Genomic DNA, 27,604 nt, shown 5'->3' with positions numbered 1-27,604 from the left:
CTCAAGCCCAGGAGTTTGAGGTTGCTGTGAGCTAGGCTGACGCCACGGCACTCACTCTAGCCTGGACAACAAAGTGAGACTCTGTCTATAAAAAAAAAAAAAAAAAAAAAAAAAAAAAGCATTTCTTCTAAAGGAAATATCTTTTTTTTTTTCTAGCACTGAAATCCCAGGAATAAAGGAAATATCTTTCTACAAACCAGAAATAAAATTTAGTATGTCAGGGTTCATACTGTTTATATTTAAATTATTTTTTCACAGATTTAGTTATATATCCCATAAAGAAATATAAAATTATCATTACTTCAATTTCCTTACTCCACTAAAAAGTGAACTGGTATACTCTAGAACCCTGAAAAAACCATCTTGCTTTCAAAATTTACGAGAAATATGAAAAACTTACTGGGTAAACTTTTAACCTCCAGCAAAGTCCTGAAACTTGAAGAGGTGGACTGTAAACAGGATCTGCTCTCTGGCGCAAAGTGCTACGGAAAAGAAAATCTATCAAATCCCAAGATCAAAACTGCTGTGAAATACATCCCAATGTATAAGTTTAGACATACTTAACATTCTGAAATAAATGAAAATTTAGTGATACTGAAATATTCAATATCTTTTACATTTCAGGGGGAAAAAATCCTCAAAACTGTGACATTTAAGGGAAAACCAGAGTATCACTATGTATCCCAAATTTAATTACTGCTTCAGCAAGTAGCCTTTCACCATTAAAAAAAATAACGTCCCCTATGTGTTTCTTTCTCATGTCCCTGCAGGACAATTATCCTTTTTGAATACAGAAAAACAAGAGAACATGTGCTAAACTTTAAATACATGGAGAAAACCTCAAAAAAGCTATATTTTGGTCACAAAATTATGTAATAAGACAAATTAAATAGGGAAGGGTATAAATTCTCATGGTGTGGCCTTTTTTTAATGGCTATTGCCTATCTGGACTTTTCCTCCCCAGACCTTATATTCTTAGTTCCCACTTCCATGTTGCCCTTCAAGACAAGTCCCTTAAAACCTTTGTGTTTTAGGATGTTTGCTTCTGATCTTAGGGAAAAAGCAGTAAACGCCAACAAAATTAACATGCAACTTACAAAGCCTACAAATCTCTTACAATAATGGTCTCTTATCCACAATTCCTAACTTTCAGCAGAGATAATATGGATCCCAAAGGACTTCATCCCACCACTTTTATTTCTGAGGATGGATAGGCAGGGGCTCATCAACCTCTATATTCCCAGCCCTCTGCCTTGGCAAAGCTAAGTGGACCCTCTTCTTTAAAATGGTTCCTTTTCCCAAACAAGAGAAGTAATCAGTCCTAAAGATACAAAACAATCCAAATAAATAAATTGTTTCTAATAGGAAACTTGTTTCTTTTTATTTTTGTTATTTTATATTTCACTTTCCTTTTTTTTTTTAACCTGTGTATTGCCTATAAGGAAGTGGAAGGAAACCTGTTTCTTCTAAGACTACTGAGTTCATTAGATCTCTATCCTACCAAAGAATGATACCTTCTTGGCTCTTCTTTATGTGTACATACAGAAAAAAAAAAAAAAACAACAGTTGTCAAGAACTCTTACCTGAAATTCTCTAAAACAAAAGTAGCTGAATCGTAAGATGGTACTAATTCACTAAAAAGAAGCAAAAGACAAAAAGACTATTTAGGCTATATAAGTTTAAAACTCCATTTAGCTAAAAAAAACAAAGTCCCTCAGTAATATCTTGAAAACTTTGACTTTAAGTCCCTAGAAATATTTTCAAATCCTTATTAAACATAATATTAAATTAAATGAATTCATGTAAGTATCAAAAGTTTACAATTAAATAATTTTTTTAAAAAGCAATACAGTATATGATTACATATTAAAATAGGTACAAGATACAAACTAAAAAAGTACTCAAGAAAATAGGAAAAAGTAAGAAACTGAATCTGAGGTTGGGAACCTGAATTATTAAACAGATATAAACAGGCTTCAAAAAAAATGAAAAGAAACAGCAAAATCAAACATATCACAATTAATTCCAAAACTTCCTTCTTCAGAACAAACTACGGGAAATATTAACAGACCTTAAATACTTTGAGAGTATTTACTAGAATATATAATCACTTAAGGGATAACTGAAATGGACTAGCACATTAACATTTTCTTGGCAAGGCAAGATTACCTCATGCAACTTTAGATACACCCAGTCTTTTCCAAAAAGAACTGAACTATAACCATAGGAGATGGGCTAAGTGATAATCCATTTTGCTGCTAACCATTCTTGGATCATGTGGATGATTTTTGGTACTGTCATTAGAACACCTCAAAAGTCATTAAAACACCATTTATTATAAAGATACTACCGGTATCATACAGTGTGTTGTAACACAGTATTATAAATTTGATATGTAAAGTTACTAATTTACCAAAACAATACGCCACAAACCATTTTACCAGATCTCCAGATAAATTTTCTAAAGTTCAATTCAAACTTTTGGTCATTATCAAAATAAAATGCAAGATACATCTATATCACTGTGATAGTACCTAAAGAAATTAGTAGTTTGCCATGTGAAAACATAGTACAGCTAAAAAGTAAGTTATTCTTTATTTTATGGTAAGAATATGCTAAATAGGCCACATCTTTTTCACAGTAAGTAGATAAACTTTGCCCTGAGATTGCTAACTGTATAATCAATCTACTATCCAGATAAACTATGTCAAGCACTCCTATCATAACCCTAGTCAGTTGTTACCTTTCCTTTGAAGACTCCCCCCATCCCCAGACCCTTTTGCCTAGTTAATCCTTACTATTCCTTCAGATAATAGATTAGAAGTCACATTCTCTTGGAGGTCTGCTCTAAGGTCTTCCACTATGTACTTTCCTACCACTCAATATACACAAACCCCAATTAGCAGGAGCAATGCAATTAGTGACTGGGAAGCCTTCCTGTTCAAATTTAGTCAAATAGGGACATGATTTTGACTATCATTTTGTGTAACATTCAATCACACAAGTGTTGGTCAATTATCCCACCAAGTTCAGAACATCCTCCATAAAATACAAAGACATCAACAAATCCCCAGTTGCCTGCTGATCTGCATACCATTTCTTCCATCATATCCTTAACAACCAGTAGGATTTCTTGTGTTGCTGTTATTGTTGTTTTTGATCTAACTCCAGACTATCATTGTCATATTTTCTCAAGGGCCAAAAGAGTTAGATGCCACATTCAACTTAGAATGGTGAAGTAGAAATATTATGAGTAAAGAGCACAGGTTCGAACACTCACTAACCAAGAGGATACGGTACCATCTGCCCTAGCTGTCACCTGCTGAGAGAAAATGATCAAATGTAGAACACAGAAAACAGATCAATCAATCCTAGGGTATATATGATATACTTCTTCTACATATGTAATATGTTTTTGGGGAAAACGTTTTAGACACAAATAGCATTATAACAAATTACTACTAGGTGGCAGCATTAAATAGGATACACATACCTTCCCTATCACCAGTCATCACTTTTTACTGTGGCTCTAATCATATATTTTTCTCAATAAATCATAATTCATAAATCAGAAAAGCTTTCTATTGTGTTTAGATTGCTAGCACTTAAGACATGCCTGGAACAGCTAGGGATTAGAATATTCGCAGCAAGCATTCAAATATTTATAAATATTCACCTGCAGACTCAGAGAGAGCTGAAAATATTTGCTCAAAAATTTCATTTGCATTCTTTACATACACACACAAAATTATAGTTGCTAAGCCATCTACTTCCACCACCCTTAAATATTTATTAATACCTCTACATTATGCTCAATTGGAGGTTATCTTCAATTATACTGCTTGATGCTACCATTCTGTGCCTATATATATCACTTTATGTTCTCATAATATTCTTTATTTCTCCTCCTCTTTTAGAAGTATAGACTGACTACTCTGGCCTTTATGATGACTGGATTCATCTCATGATGGTGTAAGTGAATCTTTGGCTTCACAGAATATGAGAAACTCACCTCAAACCATGTCTTGCCCAGAAATCTGTAAGTCACTGATCTGAAGATTTGCAGACCCCATTTGCAGACCCCATCATACATTCATGAACAAAGGGAACGAGGGATTACAAGTATCCATTTATTCCTTCAGGAAGTAGACTGGTGAGCTACATAAAAACTGGTTCTCCTTCCCAACTTGACCATTTCTTTTTAAAAATTTAAGAGAAAGAGTCTCACTCTGCTGCCTAGGTTGAAGTACAGTGGCATAAGCTCACTGCAGCCTCACCGTCCCAAGTACCTGGGAATACAGGCGTGACCACCACACTTGGGTAATTTTTAAATTTTTTTTTTAGAGATGGGGTTTTGCTATGTTGCCCAGGCTGGTCTGAAGTCTTAACCTCAAGTGATCCTCCTACTTTGGATTCCCAAAGTGCTAGGATTATAGGTGTGAGCCACCACGTCCAGCCCCAGTTGATGATTTCTCCCAGAAACTCCCTATGGACTGAGCGTTAACTTCCTTTCTTTTTTCTTTCTTTGAGACAGAATCTTGCTCTGTCACGCAGACTAGAGTGTAGTGGCACTATCATAGCTCATCGCAACCTCAAACACATGGGCTCAAGCAATCCCCTGGCCTAAGCCTCCTGAGTTGCTGCGTACACAGGCATGCGCCCCCATGCCAGCTAATTTTTCTATTTTTTGTAAAGACGGTCTCCCTATGTTTCTCAGGTTGGTCTCCAACTCCTCACTTCAAGTAATCCTTCACCCTGACCTCTAAGAATGCTGGGATTACAGGTATGAGCCACTGCACCTGGTCTCAATTACTTTCTAGGTCAGAAAGTCTTCTTGACTATGCCAATCTCTGTTCTGAACTCTTTTCAGAACATCTGATATAAAATGATATATAACTGAATAAGAAATATTACATTTTAATAAAGAATTCTCTGGGGGGGGGAGGCAACACACATAACCTAAACATTTGTACCCCCATAATAAGCTGAAATAAAAAAGAATTCTTTACTATTTAATGTGGAATATTTACCCAACAAGATTTTTAGTTCCTCTTCTGTGTTTCCTATGCAGGACCTACAACAGTGCTGGGAGATATAGTCGTTAATAAATAATACTTCATTGATTTAATGACTTTTTTTCATCCATTGTGGCTCCAACACCTATCACTAACTAATGAAACTAAAGATAATAGAAACATCTTGCTTTGCACACCTTGCTTTGTACTTCTAAACATTGGTAACTTAATGTTAATGAATGCTGGTCTTTCTTATTTAGCCCTCTTTTCTTTGCTGATCCAAATGCATCAGTAAAGTTGCTACCATACAGGAAGAAGTATGCTGTTTCCTGTATGTTAACGAATAAACTGAGTTTCTATAAGAATTAGAGTTAAGGCAGGATTGAGGGGCTCACACCTGTATTCCCAGCACTTTGAGAAGGCACGAGGATCGCTTGAGGCCAGGAGTTTGAGACCAGCCTGAGCAAGAATCAGACCTTGTCTCTACAAAAAAATAGAAAAATTACCTGGGTGTCATGGCACGCATGTGTAGTGCCGGCTCCTCAGGAGCCTGAGGCAGGAGTATCGCTTGAGCCCAGGGATTTGAGGTTGCAGTGAGCTATGATGACACCCCTGTACACTAATTGTCCTCGGGGAGGGGAAGGGAGAGAGACTGTCTCAAAAAAAAAAAAGAAAGAAAGAAAGAAAGAATTAGAGTTAAGTTAAAAGCCAAAATTTCCAATAAGTTAGTGAACATTACTAGAGAGAGGAGGGGGCCCAAGATGATCTTTACCCATAAAAGGATGCTTAATTATCAGACTGATAAGCATTGTTGCCTGCCTGATGAGCTCCTGAAAGTGGTATAAAGATGGCAATTTACATAAATCAATGGCTCCCAAACTTTAGTGCTGTATTACTTAGGATGCCCAAGATGCATTTCCTGGATAACACCTTTAAAGAGTCTGGGGAAGCAGGCTTAGGAATATGCATTTTGGACAAATACCCTGGTGGCTCTGATGTAAGTGATCCATGAGCCACACTTTAAATTGAAAAACACTAATTTGTTACGGAAATTTTAAGGGAAAAAAATGAAAAGCACTATGGTTTATATATGTTACATACATCCAAATCTATGTTTCATTCCATATAACATGAATGATGGAATTGTTGAGAAAAGATATGTTCAAAACTAAAATAGCTGACCACATTATCAAAGAGGCATCCTTGGGATACTGGTGAACATTCTTTCTTCAACCAAATCAACTCAATAACAAATACCTAGTCTGTTTAATAATATTCAGTGCTTTAATGAGACATGAATATTGTATCAAACTTGTTGATTAAAGGCGGGTGTGGTGGCTCACGGCTGTAATCCTACCACTCTGGGAGGCCAAGGCGGGCGTATTGCTCAAAGTCAAGAGTTCGAAACCAGCCTGAGAAAAAGTGAGACCACACCTCTACTAAAAATAGAAAGAAATTAATTGGCAAACTAAAAATATATTGAGAAAAAATTAGCCGGGCATGGTGGCGCATGCCTGTAGTCCCAGCTACTCGGGAGGCTGAGGCAGGAGGATTGCTTGAGCCGAGGAGTTTAAGGTTGCTGTGAGCTAGGCTGATGCCACGGCCCTCTAGCTCGGACAACAGAGTGAGCCTCTATCTCAAAAAAACAAAAATTTTTTGTTAATTAAGAAAGAAATGAAGACTCCTCCTGCTGGTCAGTGCCACCTAAGTTCTGGCTGTCACAAAAATTCTGCCCTTCTATGAATAGGACTGTGGGTAGTCATGATGCTCAGAAATGCATGTGTGATGAGGAATGAGAGCTTACACCAATGATTCTCAACCAGGGGTTTGTACCCAGGGGATATTTAGTAATGTCTGGGACCACTTTTGTCACAAGGGGGGCAGTGGATGCTCCCCCCACCCCACAAATAATTATCCAGCTCAAAATGACAACAATGCCAAAGAAACCCTGGCTTCCACCATACACTCTAATACAATGAATGCCCCATGGCCATAAGAGGGCATCATATATTAGAGAAAAAAGAAAAAAGGCAGCTCAATACATAAACATTTTTATAAGAAAGGCTGTTTTCTAGATGTATCGCAGCCTTCGACATGCTAGAAAAACTTGATAGCATTTCATAAGCCATATCTAAAATATAAGATACATTAAGTCTGTCATACCAAAATATATATCTGAAGCAGTGGCTTCACCCCTCATCCTAGGAATAAGTGAAGGAGATATAAAAAGAACAAACTGAATCTGTACCCCATAATATGCCAAAATTAAAAAAAAAAATTAAAAAAAAAAAAAAAGAACAAACTGAAAATGCCCATCTGTACCCAATATCATGGACTGAATTGTATCTCTCAAAATTCTTATGTTATATCCCTAACCCCGAACATGACCATATTTGTAGATAGGTCCTTTAGGAAGGTAATTAAGGTTAAATGACATCAAAAGGCGGGAACTCTAATCCAATAAAGATGATATAAGAAGAGGAAGAGACACCATAGACTGATCTCTCTCCAGGCACTAACAAAGAAGAGATCATGTGAAGACACAGTAAGAAGGCAGCTATCTGCAAGCTGAGAGGCCTCATCAGAAATGGAATTTTTTGGTACCTTGATCCTGGACTTCTCGCCTCCATAACCATAAGAAAATTAATTCCTGTTGTTTAAGCCACCCAGGATGTAGTATTTTGTTATGGCAGCCCAAACAGACTAATATACCCATAGAGATTTCATTTCAAATTGCCTAGGTTTGGCACGGCCCAGCATTGATAATTTTCAACAGAATCTCAAATAAGTCTAATATACAGTCAGAGTTAAGCGTTGCACTTATCTAACAGCATAGTATAATTCTAATTATGCTTGAAAGAAGATGCTGTTCAGAAGAATACTAAGCCCAAAATGCAAATGAAAAAAAAAATAATAATTCCTAATTCACAAACATTCTCTCTATATATTCAAGTGAGTAAGTCCACCAGACTTTTGGGGGGACTAGTCTTACATGTATAAAATAGAGCTCACCAGACCACATCATTACAAACAGCACCTTAAAAAGAGATGGAATTAAAAAAAAATTCTGTTAAAACTAGTATATGCACTGGCACATAAACTTCAAATAAAAATGAAATTTAAAAACTGTGTCGTACCTGGTAAAGTCTGGTGGAACAGGAGTGGTAACAAAGGATGCCATGGGCTTTCGATGAACTTGCTGAAACATCATGAGGATCTCTGAGCTCTTAGATATCAACTCACTCTTACTACAAGACCGCAACTGTGTAAGGAAAAAAAATTAACTGAATAAATAAAATTACTATTTACTGGCATCTCACAATTCTTCATAAGGAAGGAAATTACAATTATTCTGATCATAAACTGAAAAAATAAATAAAAATAAAATGACTCTTTCAAAGAAAATTAATAATCTATAAAGGATCTAGATTTATTTATTTCCATTCTAACAGTAGAGTCATTGAAAAAGAGTACTTGATTTTAATGCAATTTTCTCTCCTCACATTTTAGGATAAGTCAAATTTTAAGCAACTACAGACATATTTTTAGACTGATACAGTGAAGCTCTTATGTTAAAGGACAAATCCTGTATGTTGAATGCCTTTAAAAACAAGAATTTCTCAGATGGCATTCCAGGTAACAAAAATGTTAAGATATAACACACACACCAAATTTTATCCTATATCAATTTGTGAAACACTACTTAAGTTATGCCAAAGAGAAAAAATGAGAAACCTAACTTCAGTAGTAGTTAAAAAGACTACTGAGGCCGGGCGTGGTGGCTCACGCCTGTAATCGTAGCTCTCTGGGAGGCCGAGGCAGGCGGATTGCTCAAGGTCAGAAGTTCGAAACCAGCCTGAGCAAGAGCGAGACCTGTCTCTACTATAAATAGAAAGAAACTAATTGGCCAACTAATATATATAGAAAAACTTAGCGGGGCATGGTGGCGCACGCCTATAGTCCCAGCTACTCGGGAGGCTGAGGCAGGAGGATCGCTTGAGCCCTGGAGTTTGAGGTTGCTGTGAGCTAGGCTGACACCACGGTACTCACTCTAGCCTGGGCAACAAAGCAAGACTCAGTCTCAAAAAAAAAAAAAAAAAAGACTACTGATTTTGTATTCAAGAAAATTAGTTTGAAGTTCTAATTCCACCACTAATTACATAACTCTGTTTATGTGTAAAACTAGAATAATAAATCCACCACTGCTTGCTTCACTGAGTTTGTTTTAAGGATGATGAAGCTGTATGTGAAACAGCTTTGTAAACATCTGTGTTGGGCTGAATTATGTTCCCCACCACCACCTAAATTTATATGTGGCAGGCCCAACCGCCAGTACCTCAGAACCACATTTACAGATAACCTTTAAAAAGGTGATTAAGTTAAAATGAAGTCATTAGGGTGGGGTCTAAATTCAACATGACCGGTGTTCTTATAAGAAGAGACATGAGAAGTGGGCAGTCATATAGAAGAGCCCATGTGAGGACACAGTGAGAAAGCCAAGGAGAAAGACCTCAAGAGAACCAAACCTGACAACACCTGGATCTCAAACCTCAAGCTCCTAGCACTATGAGAAAGTAAATTTCTGTTGTTTAAGCATCCCATATTTTGTTATGGCAGCCCTAGCAAACTAATATCCTACCAAATGCCCTATGAATGATACTTATAAAACCTACTACAGGCCAGGCGCAGGGGCTCACGCCTATAATCCTAGTACTCTGGGAGGCCGAGGTGGGTGGATCACTCAAGATCAGGAGTTCGAGACCAACTGGAGCAAGAGTGAGACCCTGTCTCTACTAAAGAACAGAAAGAAATTAGCTGGACAAGTAAAATAATATGTATATAGAAAAAATTAACCAGGCATGCTAGTGCATGCCTGTAGTCCCAGCAACTTCGGAGGCTGAGGCAGGAAGATTGTTTGAGCCCAAGAGTTTGAGATTGCTGTGAGGTAGGCTGACACCAAGGCACTCTAGCTCAAGCAACAGTGCAAGACTCTGTCGTAAAAAACAAACAAAAAAAGTTGAGTTTATATGTTTTTGTTTTGTTTTCTTTTTTTTTATTTTTTTTTTGAGACAGAGTCTCACTTTGTTGCCCAGGCTAGAGTGAGTGCTGTGGCGTCAGCCTAGCTCACAGCAACCTCAAACTCCTGGGCTCAAGCAATCCTCCTGCCTCAGCCTTCCAAGTAACTGGGACTACAGGCATGTGCCACGATGTCTGGTTAATTTTTCTATATCTGTATCTATAGATATAGATATATATTAGTTGGCCAATTAATTTCCTTCTATTTATAGTAGAGACAGGGTCTCCCTCTTGCTCAGGGTGGTTTCGAACTCCTGACCTCGAGCAATCCGCCCGCCTCAGCCTCCCAGAGTGCTAGGATTACAGGTGTGAGCCACCGCGCCTGGCCTATTTCAACAGTTTTAAAAATACCTTTGTATGACTATCACACAATTTATTTATCTTTTTATCAATGGACATTTAGGTTGCTTCCTAGTCTTCACTATAAAAATAACTCTAGAGTGAAAGGATGATGTTACTAACAAACTAACAGAAAAATATAAACTGGCTGTCTCTAAGACTGACCACAGGGACATTAACCTTAAACCCACTGTGCTTGAGATCAATCACTTGTCTTTTAAAATTAACTAATCATCTATGAACATGTTTTTACAGCATTTTAAAAGAGCTGAGTTGACAAAAAGAAAGTATAAATCCTGCCCCTTTACATTTGCCAGACCAGTTCTGCTAGAACCACTGATAATCAAGACTCCAGGAACAGGAGGAAAAAAAGAAAAAAAAAAACAGGAGAAATGGACACTCTGACATCTTACAGCTGCCTCCTGCTAATTAATTTGTCCACAGCAAATTTTCTTTACCTCTTTACAACCCCCCAATAACAACTCCAAGCCACTTGATCTCCACGCTGGCACTTTCCCCTTTCTTTCAGGTGCCATACCCTTTCTCTTCTCTCTCTCTCTCTCAGAAAAAATAAAATAAACTTTTACTTCTTTCTACTCTAATCTTTGTGTTGAGAATTATTCTCCACCTGCGTACGAATTCCTGCCCTAACAGAGTGAAGACCCTCAAAAACAGTTCCTTGTACACATATTGAAGTTCCTCTAGGACTGGAATTACTAGTTGAAGTATATCAAAAAATTTAGCAGATATGAGCGAACTGCTCTCAAAAGTAGTTCAACAGATTTACGCTTCTATCAGCAATAAGTTTCCTTGTAAACATTTGTATTTTTACTTAATTTTTGTCAATCTAATGGGTATAAGATGACATTTTGCTGTGGTTTCAGTAAACACTGCCCAGTTTATGAGTGAAATTTCACATTTACTAATCAAGTAACAGTGCAAAGGAGATTTAACATAACTAGCTCCATTTTGCTTCTGACCTCCTGTAATAATAACCATGAGAAAAAAAGATTCTACTTAGCTCTGCATGTAAGGCAGCTAATTACAGAAGAATTTATTACCAATAACAGTTTGCAGTTCAACTTCAGAAAAAAGATGATAGCCATCCCTTTCCCAAAATTAACTCCCAGAGAGATAAGGAACATATACATACAAGTATCAATTACATGTTAAAGATTTATAGGAACATTGTGACTTTATCTATGCCCTGGAAAGTTAACTGACCAAGAACAAAAGTTTTACAACCTCCTCAGACCCTCAATGACACTCAGGTGTCTGCAATCCTTGGTTACCTATTGCAACCCGCATCCTCTTCTCCCTTCCTTTAACCTAAAAAAAGAGCCTAAAGTCCATACTACCGTGTTTCCCCGAAAACATGACAGGGTCTTCTATTTATTTTTCCTCAAGAAGACACCCTAGGGCTTATTTTCAGGGGATGTGTTATTTTTTATAAGTACGGTACAACAATCTACATTTATTCAAATATAATTAAGTCGTCTTCTTCTGGAATATCATCTTAACTCTCCAAACTCCGAATTCCATCCTGAATTTCTTGCGACTCTATCTCCTTTAGAACCACTGGCCCCAATCTCCCATGTCAAGCAACAGAGCTCTCATTAAATGAGCAGCTTTTATTACAGCACCATGTAACCTGCTTGGAGTGCAGGGTCCAATCTGCACAGTGGAGCAGAAATTATCTCTCTGGGCTCAGTGGGCTTTACTGGTGAATTCTATCAAACATCTATAGAAGAAACAATACCAATTCTATACAACTTTATCCAGGAAACTGAAGATACAATTTAAAACACCTTTAGGTGTTTTAGGCCAGGATTACTCTGATACCAAAGCCAGATAAAGATATTTCAAGAAAAGAAAACAACAGTCTATATCCCTAATGCACAAAGATGCAAAAATTCTAAACAAAATTTACACTAATCAAATCCCACAATTAAATAAAAGGAAAATACATCAACCAAACTAGGGTTTTTATCTGAGGAATACAAGGCTGGTTTACTATTTTAAAAAACCAAAACAATGTAAGTCACTGTATTAAGAACTAAAAATGAATAGATGCAGAAAAAGAACAACAAAATCCAACTGCAAAGGACTGAATGTCCTTCCAAAATGCACATCTGGAATCCTAACCCTCAAGGTGACAGTATTAGAAGGTGGGATTTTGAGAATTGAGGAGGTGGAACCCTCAGGATTAGAATTAGTGCCCTAATAAAACAGACCCCCCAAAGAGCTAGTTTACCCCTTCTACCAAGTGAAAACACAGGAAGCAGTAGGAAGTAGGCTTTTACCAGATACCGAACCTGCTGGCACCCTTAGTCTTGGACTTCTCAGCCTCCAAAACTGTGAGAAATAAATTTCTCTTATGTATAAACCACATAGTATATGGTATTGAGTTACAGCAGCCAGAACACACTGATGCCATCATTCATTCATAATAAAAACTCTCATCAAACAGGAATAGAAGGAAATTCCTAAACCTGATAAAGAACATCTATAATTACCCATAGCTAATATCATACTTAAATCAACATTGTACTAGAGGTTCTATCCAGTACAATCTGACAAGAAGATATAAAAGGCACCCAAATTGGAAAGAAAATTGAGTTAATTCAGAGAAAACAAGACTACCTATAGGCAATCCAAGGAATCTACAAAAGAGCCATTGGAACGAATAAATGAATTTAGCAACACTTCAGGATACAAAATCAATATACAAAAGAGTCAGCTGTATAGCCACAAGCAATAAGAAATTGCAATTAAAAAAATCACTTACTATAGCATTAAAAAAACTAAATACCAAATAAATCTGACAAAACACGTGTAAGACCTTAACCCTGAAAATTACAAAATACTGCTGAAAAAAATTATAGAAGACCTAAATAAATTGTGAGATATAACTGCTAGGGCAGACACATCTTCTTCATGCAATGAAGACCCAGTACTGTTAAAATGTTATTTCTCCCCAAATTGATCTACAAGGTAATTCCGATCAAAATCCAAAAAGTTTTTTTCATAGAAATTGACGGGCTGATTCTAAAATTCATATGGGCTGGGCACAGTGGCTCACACCTGTAATCCTAGCACTCTGGGAGGCCGAAGTGGGAGGATCGTTTGAGCTCAAGAGTCTGAGACCAGCCGGAGCAAGAGCGAGATCCTGTCTCTATTAAAAATAGAAAGAACTTAGCTAGACAACTAAAAATATACAGCCAGGCATGGTAGCACATGCTTGTAGCCCCAGCTACTCAGGAGGCTAAGGCAGTAGGATTGCATGAGCCCAGGAGTTGGATGTTGCTGTGAGCTAGGCTGATGCCATAGCACTCTACCCGGGCAACAGAGTGATACTCTGTCTGGGGAAAAAAAAAACACCAAAAAACTAAAATTCATATGGAAATGCAAAAGATGTGAAATACCCAAATCAATTCTTGAAAAACAGAACAAAGTTGGAGAGCTAACACTTAAAGCTATAGTAATCAAAATTATGTAGTACTGGCATGAAAACAAGCAAATCGATGGAATGGAATAAAGTCCACTCGTATGTAGATAATTTTTTAAAAGATGCAATGGCAGTTCAGTGGAGAAAGGACAGTCGTTTCAACAAATGGTGCTGGAACAACTGGATAGTCATACATCCAAACCAAAAACACCTTGGATCCACATTTCATGTACAAAAATATTCAAAATGGACCACAGACCTAGACATCTAACCCAAGACAATGAAGTTTCTGAAAGAAAACACAGGAGAAAAATCTTTGTGGTTTTGGGTTAGGTAAAGCTTTCTTAAATATGACATCAAAAGAACAAATTGGTAAATTAGACTTCATAAAATTAAAACATTTTCTTTTTCAAAAAAACACTTTTAAGAAAATTTTTAAAAATCGAGACTTGAGTAATATCTTTGCAAAGTATACATGTGACAAAGGACTTTACTGATACATAATATAAATATACATATAAATATACATAAATATACATATCTTGTGTATCTTAAGATATATATGTTATATAAAGAACTCTGGAAATCCAACAAGAAAATCAACAAGTCAATAAAATGATAGGCAAAAGATCTGAACAGACACCTCAACAAACAAGATGTATGGATGATAATTTTCAAGAAATGATGCTCAACATCAGGCATCCTCAAACTACCTCCCGCGGGCCACATGCAGCCCGCCGAGGACATTTATCCGGCCCACCAGGTGTTTTTGCCTCCGCTGCCTATCTTGCTTAGCAGCCAGATCATCACGGACCCACAGTGCGCATGTGTGGAATGTGCGCCGCACTCTCCAAAGGCCCTCCAACGGTCTGAGGGACAGTGAACTGGTCCCCTTTAAAAAGTTTGAGGACTCCTGCTCAACATTATCAGTTATTAGGTAGATACTCTTATAAGAACAGCTAAAATAATAAAAAGACTACACCACGTCCTGACAAGGATGTGGAAGAGAAACTAGTAGTGTTATTGGTAGGAACATAAAAATGGTACAATTACTTCAGAAAACTATTGCAGTTACTTTAAAAGTTAATCATATACCTACAATTTGACTGAGCCATTTCATCTTAGGTGGATCCAAGAGAAAAAGAAATATATATCCCTGTAAAGATCTGTACATGAACATTTATCTGTAACAGCTTTATCTGTAACAACCCAAAACTGAATTTTTGGGTTTAGGGTCAACCCAAATACCATAAACAGGCGGGGCATGGTGGCTCACAGCCACCATGCTGTAATCCCAGCACTCTGGGAGACCGAGGCGGGAGGATTGTTTGAGCTCAGGAATTCAAGACCAGCCTGAGCAAGAGCGAGACTCCTGTCTCTACTAAAAATAGAAAGAAATTAATTGGCCAAGTAATAATATATAGAAAAAATTAGCCGAGCATGGTGGTGCATGCCTGTAGTCCCAGCTACTCGGGATGCTGAGACAGAAGGATTGCTTAAGTCCAAGAGTATGAGGTTGCTGTGAGCTAGGCTGATGCCATGGCACTCTAGCCTGGTCAACAGAGAGAGACTGTGTCACAAAAAAAAAAAAAAAAAAAGAAAGAAAAAAGAAAAAGACCATCAACAGTTGAATGAATAAACAAACTGTGGTATATACATACAATGGAATACTACTCAGTAACAAAAGGGAAAGAATTATTCATACACACAGCAACATGAATAAATCTCAAAATAATTTTGCTGAGTGAAAGAAGTTAGATGTAAAATGAGTACATAGCATAATTCTTTATATAAAACCCTAGAAAATGCAAATTTATCTATAATGACAGAAAGCAGATCAACAGTTGCATGAAGAAGGAAGAGTTGAAGAAAACAGTACAAAAGGGCACAAGAAGATTTTTGGGACATATATATGTTCACTATCTTCACTGTGGTGAAGGTTTCACAGATATACACATTCATCAAAACTTATCAAATTGTGAACTTTAAATACATGCAGTTGGCCAGGTGTGTGGCTCATGCCTGCAATCCTAGCATTTTGGGAGACCAAGGAGGGAAGATGTCTTGAGGCCAGGAATTCAAAACCAGCCTATGCAACATAGCCAAGATTGTGTCTCTACAAAAAAAAAAAAAAAAATTGTTTTTCATTTGCCCAGCGTGGTGGTGCACATCCAGAGTCCCAGCTACTCGGGAGGCTGAGGCTGGAAGATCACTTGAGCCCAGCAGTTTGAAGCTGCAGTGAACTGTACCCACCACTATACTACACTCCAGCCTGGGGGACAAAGCAAAACCATGACATACATACATACATAAAAAAAAATGCAGTTTATTTTATGTTAATTATTCCTCAATAAAGCTATTTAAGAAAAACATAACATATAAATCCTCAATCCTCAACCCCTACTCCACCCACAGCTTGTCTAAAATTGCCCCATCACTCCAACAGAAGGCTGCAAGTTTATTTTCTAGAGAGGACAAAACAAAATCTCTCAACTAGGAAAACAATATGTACAATTAAGAAAGGGAGTACTGATGAAAATACAAGAAGATTTAGTAAATATTTGTGTATTAAATCCTACCAGCCAAACTGTAAAGTGTATAAATAAAATTAGTTTCAGACATGCAATAAAGAAAAATTTATTCTGATTACCCTTTCTGGAAACCTGCTGAGGGAAGTGTGATATCAAAACAAATAAGTAACCCAAAAGAGTAAAAGCAATCAGGTAACATGAAATTCAACCCAGGGAAGAAGTGAAGGGAATCTCCAGGACGATTAAGAAAACAATTTCAGGCTGAGCGCGGGGGCTCACATCTGTAATCCTAGCACTCTGGGAGGCCTAGGTGGGTGGACTGCTCGAGGTCAGGAGTTCAAAACCAGCCTGAGCAAGAGCAAGACCCTGTCTCTACTATAAATAGAAAGAAATTAATTGGCCAACTAATATATATAGAAAAAATTAGCCGGGCATGGTGGCACATGCCTGTAGTCCCAGCTACTCGGGAGGCTGAGGCAGGATTGCTTAAGCCCAGGAGTTTGAGGTTGCTGTGAGCTAGGCTGACGCCATAGCACTCTAGCCCAGGCAACAGAGAGAGACTCTGTCAAGAAAAAAAAAAGAAAACAATTTCATTTACCTGCCTTAGAAAAAGTTATATAATGATAAAAGATAAAATTATTTAAATATTAAAATAAAAATTTTAAATTAAAAAGAAAACAATTTCATGAGGTACCTGCATATAAGGCAGAGAGAGAAATTCAAAACTTCCAAACAAGTTCAAGACAAGTGAATATTTACGCAGTACCATATATTTACTCATTTACTATATGATTCATACTCACCCATGCCTAATCTAAAATATAAACAATACTACGAGGTCAGAATTTTTAACATTTTGCTCACTACTGTATCCCAAACAACTAAAACAATGCTTTCTATGTATTTGGCATTTGATATTTCCTCAATAAATAATTTTTTTTCCTTTTTTTGATGAGACAGGGTCTTGCTCTGTCGCCTGGGTTGCTAGAATGCAATGGCGTAATCATAGCTCACTGCAATCTCAAGCTCCTGGGCTCAAGTGAATCTTCTGCCTCAGTCTCCCAAAGTGCTGGGACTATCGAGACGCACAACCACACCTGACTAATTTTTCCATTTTTCTGTAGTGAGGGAGGCTCACTTTTCCTCAGGCTGGTCTCAAACTCCTGGTCTAAAGCAATCCTCCCACCTTGGCCTCCCAAAGTGCTAGGATTACAGGTATGAGCCACTGAGCCCAGCAATAAATAAAAATTCCAGAATTTTACATAGGGATCACTATATTTAAGAAATTTGCAACAATATAGTATCTCAAAACCACCACTAAAGTCACAATGTGGGGAGATTTTAACATTATATAGATTTACAATTTCCATGGGTTATTGTCAGTAAAAATAATTCTATTCTTACAAAGCAAAATAAGTCTTATTAATGTAGTTCTCAAATATCAACAGAAAACTTAAGAATCAGCTGATTCCTAATTCATAAAAATTCCCATTATACCACCTAGATCCAGAGATCTTTTGATTTCACATGGATAATCTCTGTTAAACAACTTTTAAAGCATATGGACAAGAAAGTATAAAGACTATTTCATTACATTTAATATTTAATCACCTGGTGCTCTACCTCCTGAAGTAAGGATTCCAATAGCTCTGTTTCTTGAGTTAGAGATGTCTTCTGACCTGTTCAAAAATAGCAAAACGTCAACACTTGGGCTCATTACCGGTTTAAGAATGAAGTTAATCTCCATTGAACATATTCCATAACAAAGAATCCATTTTAAGCATAAATTTGTCATTACAGATACCCTAAAAATTTTCCTAGAGCTTTAAGAGGCTGAATCTAATATTATAGTAGCTTTGAAAAGAGAACTTCAGAACCAAACCTAACTAGTTTTGGACAAAATGCAATCTACAGCTATCAAACAAATCTAAGAAATGCATAATACAATGACAGTATACTTTAAGTAAAAAATTTACTTTTCTAGATCATTACACTTCTTTTAGAAGAAGCAATAACATGAATTTCAGTCAATGATTCTGAAATAATTTTCTCCCACATTTAACTGTGGCTTAAAAGAGAGATGTATATAATAAGTAGGCCATATGTTATGTTTAAGTGAAATGTAAGCAAAAGGTATGTCTTTTGAACACCGAAGGACTTGAAAAAAAGAAAGCCCAGAGAGGTAAACGGTCTCAAGAAGCTGGAGACAGAAAGAGATGAAGAAATTATTATAGCAATTATTACTATAAAAAAGGAGAAGGAAATTGCTTTCTATGTTTTCAAACCAAAAAGAAGATAGGCATGCTTGCCAAATCAGACCATTTTCTTTGTAAACCATAAAATTGAAAACCTATAGGCATATCTCATGAGGTTAGCAGAAATTATATGAATTTGGAATACTGTTATTTGATGAAAAGACATTTAATAGGTAGAATTTTTTTTTATTTTTTTGAGACAGAGTCTCACTTTGTTGTCCAGGGTAGAGTGAGTGCCATGGCGTCAGCCTAGCTCACAGCAACCTCAAACTCCTGGGCTTAAGCAATCCTCCTGCCTCAGCCTCCCAAGTAGCTGGGACTACAGGCATGTACCACCATGCCCGGCTACTTTTTTCTATATATATTAGTTGGCCAAATTAATTTCTTTCTATTTATAGTAGACACGGGGTTTTGCTCTTGCTCAGGCTGGTTTCGAACTCCTGACCTCAAGCAACCCTCCCGCCTCAGCCTCCCAGAGTACTAGGATTAAAGGCGTGAGCCACCTCGCCTGGCCGAATTTTATTTTTGAGGCCAAATTAGAAGCTCTTGATTGTAAAAAGACACACGGGAGTCAAAATAAATAATTAGCTGGGATCTACTATTATCAGAGGTAATTTCTACCACCACCACATCCCACAGTCCTAAAACACTAGCCATACATAATTCAATTTAAAAATTAGTGGTAGGCCGGGTGCAGTGGCTCATGCCTGTAATCCTAGCACTGTGGGAGGCCGAGGCAGGCGGACTGCTCAAGGTCAGGAATTCGAAACCAGCCTGAGCAAGAGTGAGACCCTGTCTCTACTATAAATAGAAAGAAACTAATTGGCCAACTAATATATATATAGAAAAAATTAGCCAGGCATGGTGGTGGCGCATGCCTGTAGTCCCAGCTACTGAGGAGGCTGAGGCAGGAGGATTGCTTGAGCCCAGGAGTTTGAGGCTGCTGTGAGCTAGGCTGACGCCATGGCACTCACTCTAGCCTGGGCAACAAAGCGAGACTCTGTCTCAAAAAAAAAAAAAAAAATTAGTGGTAGAAATTGAGCTGTTAATAAATGTCTGAAGTTACTCATAATAGCAAGCTTATAATAAGACTATTATTCTAGAGATACCCTAAACCTGAAAGTATCCTATTTAACCATGAAAACTATCTTGGAAATCACAAATTACATTAACTTTTGAAAATGGAAAATAATTTGAAAACCACAAAAGGAGGACAAATTCAGTTATTGGAAAGGGAAGTTATTTCAGTCAGTTATACAGTTAGTAAAATTAAGAGATGTTTACTTTAGTATTATTTGATTTTTAGTTGATTCGATTAAATGAGGCAATGAACCAAATTCATTCAAGGAAAACAGGACCACATGCAAATGTCTCTCGATACTATTTAAGATCACATTAACATTGAAGAAGCCCTCAATTTAAAAATGCCTAACCCATACCAATATTCCAGTACTCCACATGGCTTAATGAACTTAAGGGAATCTCAAAGACCATCTAAAGTTCTCAAAAACTAAGAATGACTGAGATTGAGAGCCTAAGACCAATTATGATTTTCATTTACATAAATGATTTTTTTTTTAAGAGATGGGGTCTCACTTTTGTCGCCCAGGCTGGAGTGCAGTGGCACAATCATAGGTTACTGCGGCCTCAAACTCCTGCATTCGAACGATCCTCCCAACTCAACCTCTTGAGTAGCTAGGACTACATATGCATGTCACCATGCCTGGCTAATTTTTTAAAATTTTTGGTAGAGATAGGATCTCACTGTCTTTCCCATGCTGGTCACAAACTCATGGCCTCAGGTGATCCTCCTGCCTTGGCCTCCCAAAGTGTCGGGATTAAAGGCATGAGCCACCACATCCAACACCTGGTCTACATGGAATCTTAAAGTGGCATTGTGACTAGTATAATCAATGCCCACAGGTTTCTTCTAATTGCTCCACTGTGTGGATGAATTGTGCTGTTCAATCTTAAAGAATGATTTTTAAGATCACTTGCTGTTGGATTTGGAAAAAAACTAAAAATGGGATAATATAGAGTTATAACGTAAAAACAATTCATAAAATAGTATCAGAATATCCAATCTCAAACATATTTGCAACTTATTTAAAACAAGTTAAAAATAAAATGGACAAAATAGTATTTTTTTTTTTTTTTTTTTTTTTGAGACAGAGTCTCACTTTGTTGTCCAGGCTAGAGTGAGTGCCGTGGCGTCAGCCTAGCTCACAGCAACCTCAAACTCCTGGGCTCAAGCGATCCTCCTGCCTCAGCCTCCCAAGTAGCTGGGACTACAGGCATGCGCCACCATGCCCGGCTAATTTTTTATATAGATATCAGTTGGCCAATTAATTTCTTTCTATTTATAGTAGAGACGGGGTCTCGCTCCTGCTCAGGCTGGTTTTGAACTCCTGACCTTGAGCAATCCGCCCGCCTCCGCCTCCCAAGAGCTAGGATTACAGGCGTGAGCCACAGCGCCCGGCCCAAAATAGTATTTTGGTTGATACAAAGGTATACTTAAAACCTTGGAGAAGCAAGACAGCCAATAAAAAATTATTTGATCACATAAAAGTCCACATATATTTCACATGGGACTATGATGAAAAAAATAAAGGTAGTTTTGAGTCAGCAAAACACTGGATGGACTAAGATCACCAAAACCAACAAACTCAGCATTTGATCAGACTCTTACTTAAATTTTATGTTCAATATTAGGCTCCACAATCAAAGAAGAATGAGAGAATCTTTGAAGAACCAAAAAGGTAAACTTGTGTGGAAAAACCACAAACTGTTCATTTCTATTCTCTCACCCAACAATCAACACAGAAAACTATTCTCTCACCCAACAATCAACACAGACCAAATGTAGGGGATTTCTACCCACCAACAATCAATCAATTTTGCAGCAGATACCAGATGGGTGTCCTGTAATTCAATTCCAACACTATGGAAGGAAATCAAAATATTTCACCCCAAAATATACTTCTTTGATGTATTTCGGAGATAGCTGTTCAGATAGCCTGCAAACAGAAGTAGCCCTGCAAAGGTGTTTTTGTAGTGGAAAACTGCACTGATACAGCCACGTTTTCTAAGGTCTTCCCTAGTGCTGACCTAGAAAAGATTAACTGAGAGTCTGATCCTTTAAAGATCTGAAGATCTATTGTTATCTTCAGGTAGATTCACCATCTAGGAGGGTTGCTACCTGTGAGGTTTCTTCTATATAACAAGATCACCTTTGCTAGCCAGGCCTCTTCTCCTGCTCCCATAACCTACTTTGCCACCATAACCTGCTTTACCAAGATTCAAGCCCCCATTCTTTCTATAACCTCAAGATGGTAAATAAGCCTCTGAACCCTACTGGGGAGTGACAGTAATCACACTGTGGTTCTCCCTATGTGCACATTAATAAATTTGTATGCCATTTCTCCTATTAACTTCCTTTTGTGAAATGATTTTTCAGTGAAACTTCAGAAAATGAAGGGGAAGTTTCCCTTGGCCTCTACATTATCTACCTGGAGATGACATGAGATCCTAGGTTGAGGGCTCAGTCCCAAAAACTATAACCCCATCCACAGACAAAAGTTGCAAGTCCAGGCCTCCAGAACTTCTGATCAACCAGCTTAAAAAGTTGGGGTTCCGGCCAGGCGCGGTGGCTCAAGCCTGTAATCCTAGCACTCTGGGAGGCCGAGGCGGGCGGATTGCTCGAGGTCAGGAGTTCGAAACCAGCCTGAGCAAGAGCAAGACCCCGTCTCTACTATAAATAGAAAGAAATTAACTGGCCAACTAATATATATATATAAAATTAGCCGGGCGTGGTGGCACATGCCTGTAGTCCCAGCTACTCGGGAGGCTGAGGCAGAAGGATCGCTTTAGTCCCAGCTACTCGGGAGGCTGAGGCAGAAGGATCGCTTGAGCCCAGGAGTTTGAGGTTGCTGTGAGCTAGGCTGATGCCACAGCACTCACTCTAGCCTGGGCAACAAGCGAGATTCTGTCTCAAAAAAAAAAAAAAAAAAAGTTGTGGTTCCCATGATCCCCTTTTTGGGTTTGATTAATTTGCTAAAGCAGCTCACATAACTCAAGGAAACACAGTTTACTGGTTTATTACAAAAGTTATTTTAAGGATACAAATAAACAGCCACATGAAGAGATACATAGGGTGAGGTCTTGAAGGGTCCTGAACACAGGCACTTCTTTCTCTATGGGGATGGAGTGCACACTCTCCCCCCAAATGTAGACATTCTTTTTCACTGTCCTGTAAAACTGCACCTGTTCAGCTATCTAGAAGTTCTCTGAACCCTGTAGGATCTACTGCTATCTTCAGGTAGATTGTGTCAGAATTGAATGAGAGGACATCTAGCTGGTGTCTACTGCAGAATTGATTGCTTATTTGTTCATAGGGAGAAATTCCTCACATTTGGTCACAGATTATCTTCTGTGTTGATTGCTGTTGTTGAGTAAGAGAATAGGAAAAAAGTCCGAGTGTGTTTTTTCCACTCAGATTTGGTAGCAGTGATGGGAATTGTTAGAATAGCCCTGGCATATGGAAACATGGTTTGGGAAGAGAAAGGATCAAAAGACGGGGAAGGAAGAACCCTTGATTCCTAGGTGGCCAAGTGGTCACTCATGGTATGAAGCTGCAGCTGTGTTACATGCACTCAGTTACTAATTTATAGGTAGATCCAATTCCCAGGGAGTTGCTTCACTAGATGCATAAGGAAATGCAAACTAATAAGAAAAAAGCAAAATATTCAATCCCTTGGTTGTTATATGTGACAGCTAAAATGAAATTAAAACAGAATGCTGGAGGCCGGGCGCTGTGGCTCACGCCTGTAATCCTAGCTCTTGGGAGGCCGAGGCGGGCGGATTGCTCAAGGTCAGGAGTTCAAAACCAGCCTGAGCAAGAGCAAGACCCCGTCTCTACTATAAATAGAAAGAAATTAATTGGCCAACTGATATATATATATAAAAAATTAGCCGGGCATGGTGGCGCATGCCTGTAGTCCCAGCTACCCGGGAGGCTGAGGCAGAAGGATCACTTGAGCCCAGGAGTTTGAGGTTGCTGTGAGCTAGGACGCCACGGCACTCACTCTAGCCTGGGCAACAAAGCGAGACTCTGTCTCAAAAAAAAAAAAAAAAAAAAAAAAAAACAGAATGCTGGGTCAGACCTTGATACTAGATCAACCTCAGATTTTATTGAGTCTGAGCTTTGGTCACTAGCCTCAAAGCTGACCTATAAGGGAAAAATAATGCAGGGATAATAGAAAGTACTTCTAAGGCCTGTGATTACCAAGAAGGTGGTCAATATACAGGAAGGCAAAAACCAAGTAACTACTGAGACTAGAGTGTGAAGGAACATTTTATAGGTCAGTATCATCAGCTTCCTGAGGAACCTTTACTACCAAAATGGATTGTGAGAATAACTAATTTAGGGCCAGTAACTTTGGTTTTAAATGCTACAGATTGCATACAGGATCCATAGCTCACTATGGAACAATCATGTATGGCTACATCCAGGAGGTTATTCCCGAGGGAACACACAGTCTGGTGGACCTGATAAAAGCCACAGTAAAGGCTGTTTACCCTGAGAAGGGGGACTGTCCAACTCCCCTTATAAATGCCAGCAGAGCACCCAAGATGAAGCACCTAACATGCTTTGTATGCAAGCCATGTGGGACTAGCTTCATGACGACCAGCACATTCATCTGCTGAATAAACCCATTACTCAGATCACGGTAAACTGCTGTTGTTATGGGTGAACCTTTTGCAAGGGCACCTCATATAATTTTACTGCTGCAAAATTGAAAGTTCAGGAAGTCTTATCAAATTTGCTATCTAAGCCCTCCTTAATGAGTCCTAAAGAAATAAAAACCTAATAATCTACTATCAGGTAACCTAAAGTAATAAAAACCTAATAAAAATATAAGGCTACTTAACAAGAGAATAGATAAAGACAAAAGGGAAAGTCAAAGGACTCATTCCAGGAAAGGGAAATTTTTTAAACAGTTATTAAGAAATAAAGTGAATAAACCAAGCATTGAGGCCAGGCATAGTGGCACACGCCTGTAATCCTAGCACTCTGGGAGGTCGAGGTGGGAGGATCGTTTGAGCTCAGGAGTTCGAGACAAGCCTGAGTGAGGAAGAGTGAGATCCCATCTCTACTAAAAATAGAAATTAACTGGACAGATAAAAATATATAGAAAAACTGGCCGGGCATGGTGGTGCATGCCTGTAGTCCCAGCTACTTGGGAGGCTGAGGCAGGAGGATCCCATGAGGCCAGGAGTTTGATGTTGCTGCGAGCTAGGCTGACGCCACAGCACTCTAGCCTGGGCAACAGAGCCAGACTCTGTCTCAAAAAAAAAGAAAGCAAGCATTGATAGGAAAGAAAGTAAGAAGAAAAAGGAATCATGAAACTCCATCTAGCAGAGTATAAGTCTTTAGATGGTTCTTAAGAAATAAGGTAAGGGGCCAGGCGTGGTGGCTCTCGCCTGTAATCCTAGCACTCTGGGAGGCCGAGGCAGGAGGACCGCTCAAGGTCAGGAGTTCGAGACCAGCCTGAGCAAGAGTGAAACCCCATCTCCCCTAAAAATAGAAAGAAATTATCGGGACAACTAAAAATATATATATAAAAATTTAACCGGGCATGGTGGCGCATGTCTGTAGTCCCAGCTACTCGGGAGGCTAAAGTAGGATTGCTTGAGCCCAGGACTTTGAGGTTGCTGTGAGCTAGACTGATGCCACGACACTCTAGCCTGGGCAGCAGAGCCAGACTCTGTCTCAAAAAAAAAAAAAAAAAAAAAGAAAAAGAAAAATAAAGAAGGTAAGGCTAGGCGAGGTGACTCATGCCTATAATCCCAGCTACTCTGGAGTCTGAGGCAGGAGGATCACTTGAGCCCAAGAGTTTGAGGTTGCAGGCTGGACGCAGTGGCTCACACCTGTAATCCTAGCACTCTAGAAGGCCGAGGCATGAGGATCACTCAAGGTCAGGAGCTCGAAACCAGCCTGAGAAAGAGCAAGACCCTGTCTCTACTAAAAAAAATAGAAAGAAATTAATTGACCAACTAAAAATATATAGAAAAAATTAGCCGGGCATGGTGGTGCATGCCTGTAGTCACAGCTACTCAGGAGGCTGAGGCAGGAGGATCGCCTGAGCCCAGGAGTTTGAGGTTGCTGTGAGCTATGATGACACTACTGCACTCTAGCCTGGGTGACAAAGCAAGTCATTGTCTCTCAAAAAATAAAAAAATGGCTGGGGAAGAGAGATTTCAATGGGAAAGATGACCAACAACAGCTTGGGGCAATGTTGAGGTAGGTTAATCAAGGTAAAGACTGACAAAAAGGCCAAGGTTATGATCCACATTTGAAATTATTCTGTCATTAAAAAAAAAAAAAAAAAAAAAAAAAAGGCCAAGGACCCTTGGTTCAATCCCCTGGGTGGGAACCCACAGCCTTCCACACAAGAGAAGATAAAATGGTCTGGGAGTGGAGAAGTTCCTGGAACTATAACATAAAGATGTAAAGGTTGATATGATTGTGAAGGTTGGAATGTTTAAACACACTTTATGTAAAGAAGTTGTATCTCCTTTACCTGACTGGGGACTGTTTCCCTTATATAGTACTGTAAAATAAAAGGCATGTAAATCTACCCTTCAAGCACCATTTATTAGACATGCTAATGGGAACCAGTAGGATTATCTGAGCTCATGCAGTATAGAATAGAAGCTGGAGTGCTGGCAGGGACAAGTTCTCCATTTGATAGCCCTTGGGGGAGTGTTTACAGGGCTTATGGCAAAAACATATGAGCACCTCCTGACAACTATTGGGACTTTAGACTAGAGAATTTCCACTTGAAGTGAATTTACTACCTTATCATGAGACATTAACTGAAGCTACCCCTATGATTGAAGGACACAAAATTATCTTGAAACCTGAAATAATCATGATTTTTTGGGTGATGTCAGAGCGCTCTGAAGGGGAAGACAATGCCCAGAAGAGTACAATAATAAGATGGAAATGGTTTATACAGGATCATGCTACCTGGGGAATACAAGGAGAGGATACTCGTGCACAGGGAGCCTCTTCTCCCCTAGAAATGACTCTGGAACTGTTATATCCAGGAGCTGCTGGATTCCACAGTGCCCTATAAACAGCTCTCAACTGACTGACCATGGTTTGTGAATGACAGTTTCAAGGTGAATGGACAATAATGCTGGTTTGGCAGGCTACCACTCTAAATTGGCTTGGTGAGCTGAATTGCACTGCCAGTTTTTGTAGCCGTGATGAAAAAACTGAACAGTGGTAAAAGCCCGTGTTTGGGTTTTTACTGACTCCGCAGGCAGTGACCAATGGCTAGGCCATACACTGAGGAAAGAGGGTAATGGAAACTTAGCCTAACAAACAGATGGCCATATGGGACATGTGGATGACAATCAAAAGAGCAGCATTACCAGTTCTGAAGGTGACTGGAATCGACAAGCATTCATGTGCTGTCTTGACATGGTCATGAAATGAGGGGACATGGAGGTACTGTAGCAGTGCAGAGATGGTCTGAATCTAGACATGTTCTTTTGCACCCTCCCAGGCACATAATGCCAATCATTTCTTTGTTTTTTTTGAGACAGAGTCTCACTGTGTAGCCCAAGCTAGAGTGCTGTGGCGTCAGCCTAGCTCACAACAACCTCAAACTCCTGGGCTCAAGCAATCCTACTGCCTCAGCTTCCCGCGTAGCTGGGACTACAGGCATGTGCCACCATGCCCGGCTAATTTTTTCTATATATATTAGCAGGCCAATTAATTTCTTTCTATAGCAGAGACAGGGTCTCGCTCTTGCTCGGGCTGGTTTAGAACTCCTGACCTTGAGCAATCCGCCTGCCTCGGCCTCCCAGAGTGCTAGGATTACAGGTGTGAGCCACTACGCCCGGCCCAATCATTTCTTCAGACCAAAG

The 27,604-nt window shown here is 38.8% G+C and overlaps 1 protein-coding gene across 5 annotated transcripts in view; it reads right to left on the bottom strand.

Moving 5' to 3' along the window:
• Positions 1-27,604, bottom strand: part of TRIM37 (tripartite motif containing 37) — a 138,237-nt gene that overhangs the window by 80,555 nt on the left and 30,078 nt on the right. For all 5 annotated transcript variants that reach the window (XM_012767486.3, XM_075994421.1, XM_075994423.1 and 2 more), the window contains exons 8-11: positions 18,021-18,088; positions 8,153-8,277; positions 1,584-1,634; positions 401-482 (exon numbers count right to left, since the gene is read on the bottom strand). In XM_012767486.3, the coding sequence (XP_012622940.1) occupies positions 401-482; positions 1,584-1,634; positions 8,153-8,277; positions 18,021-18,088 (326 nt within the window). The remainder of the gene's footprint in view (positions 1-400; positions 483-1,583; positions 1,635-8,152; positions 8,278-18,020; positions 18,089-27,604) is intronic.

This window comes from Microcebus murinus, chromosome 18 (genome assembly GCF_040939455.1).
Source record: "Microcebus murinus isolate Inina chromosome 18, M.murinus_Inina_mat1.0, whole genome shotgun sequence".
Classification (NCBI taxonomy): Eukaryota; Metazoa; Chordata; class Mammalia; order Primates; family Cheirogaleidae; genus Microcebus; species Microcebus murinus.
This window is presented reverse-complemented; position numbering and strand designations above follow the sequence as displayed.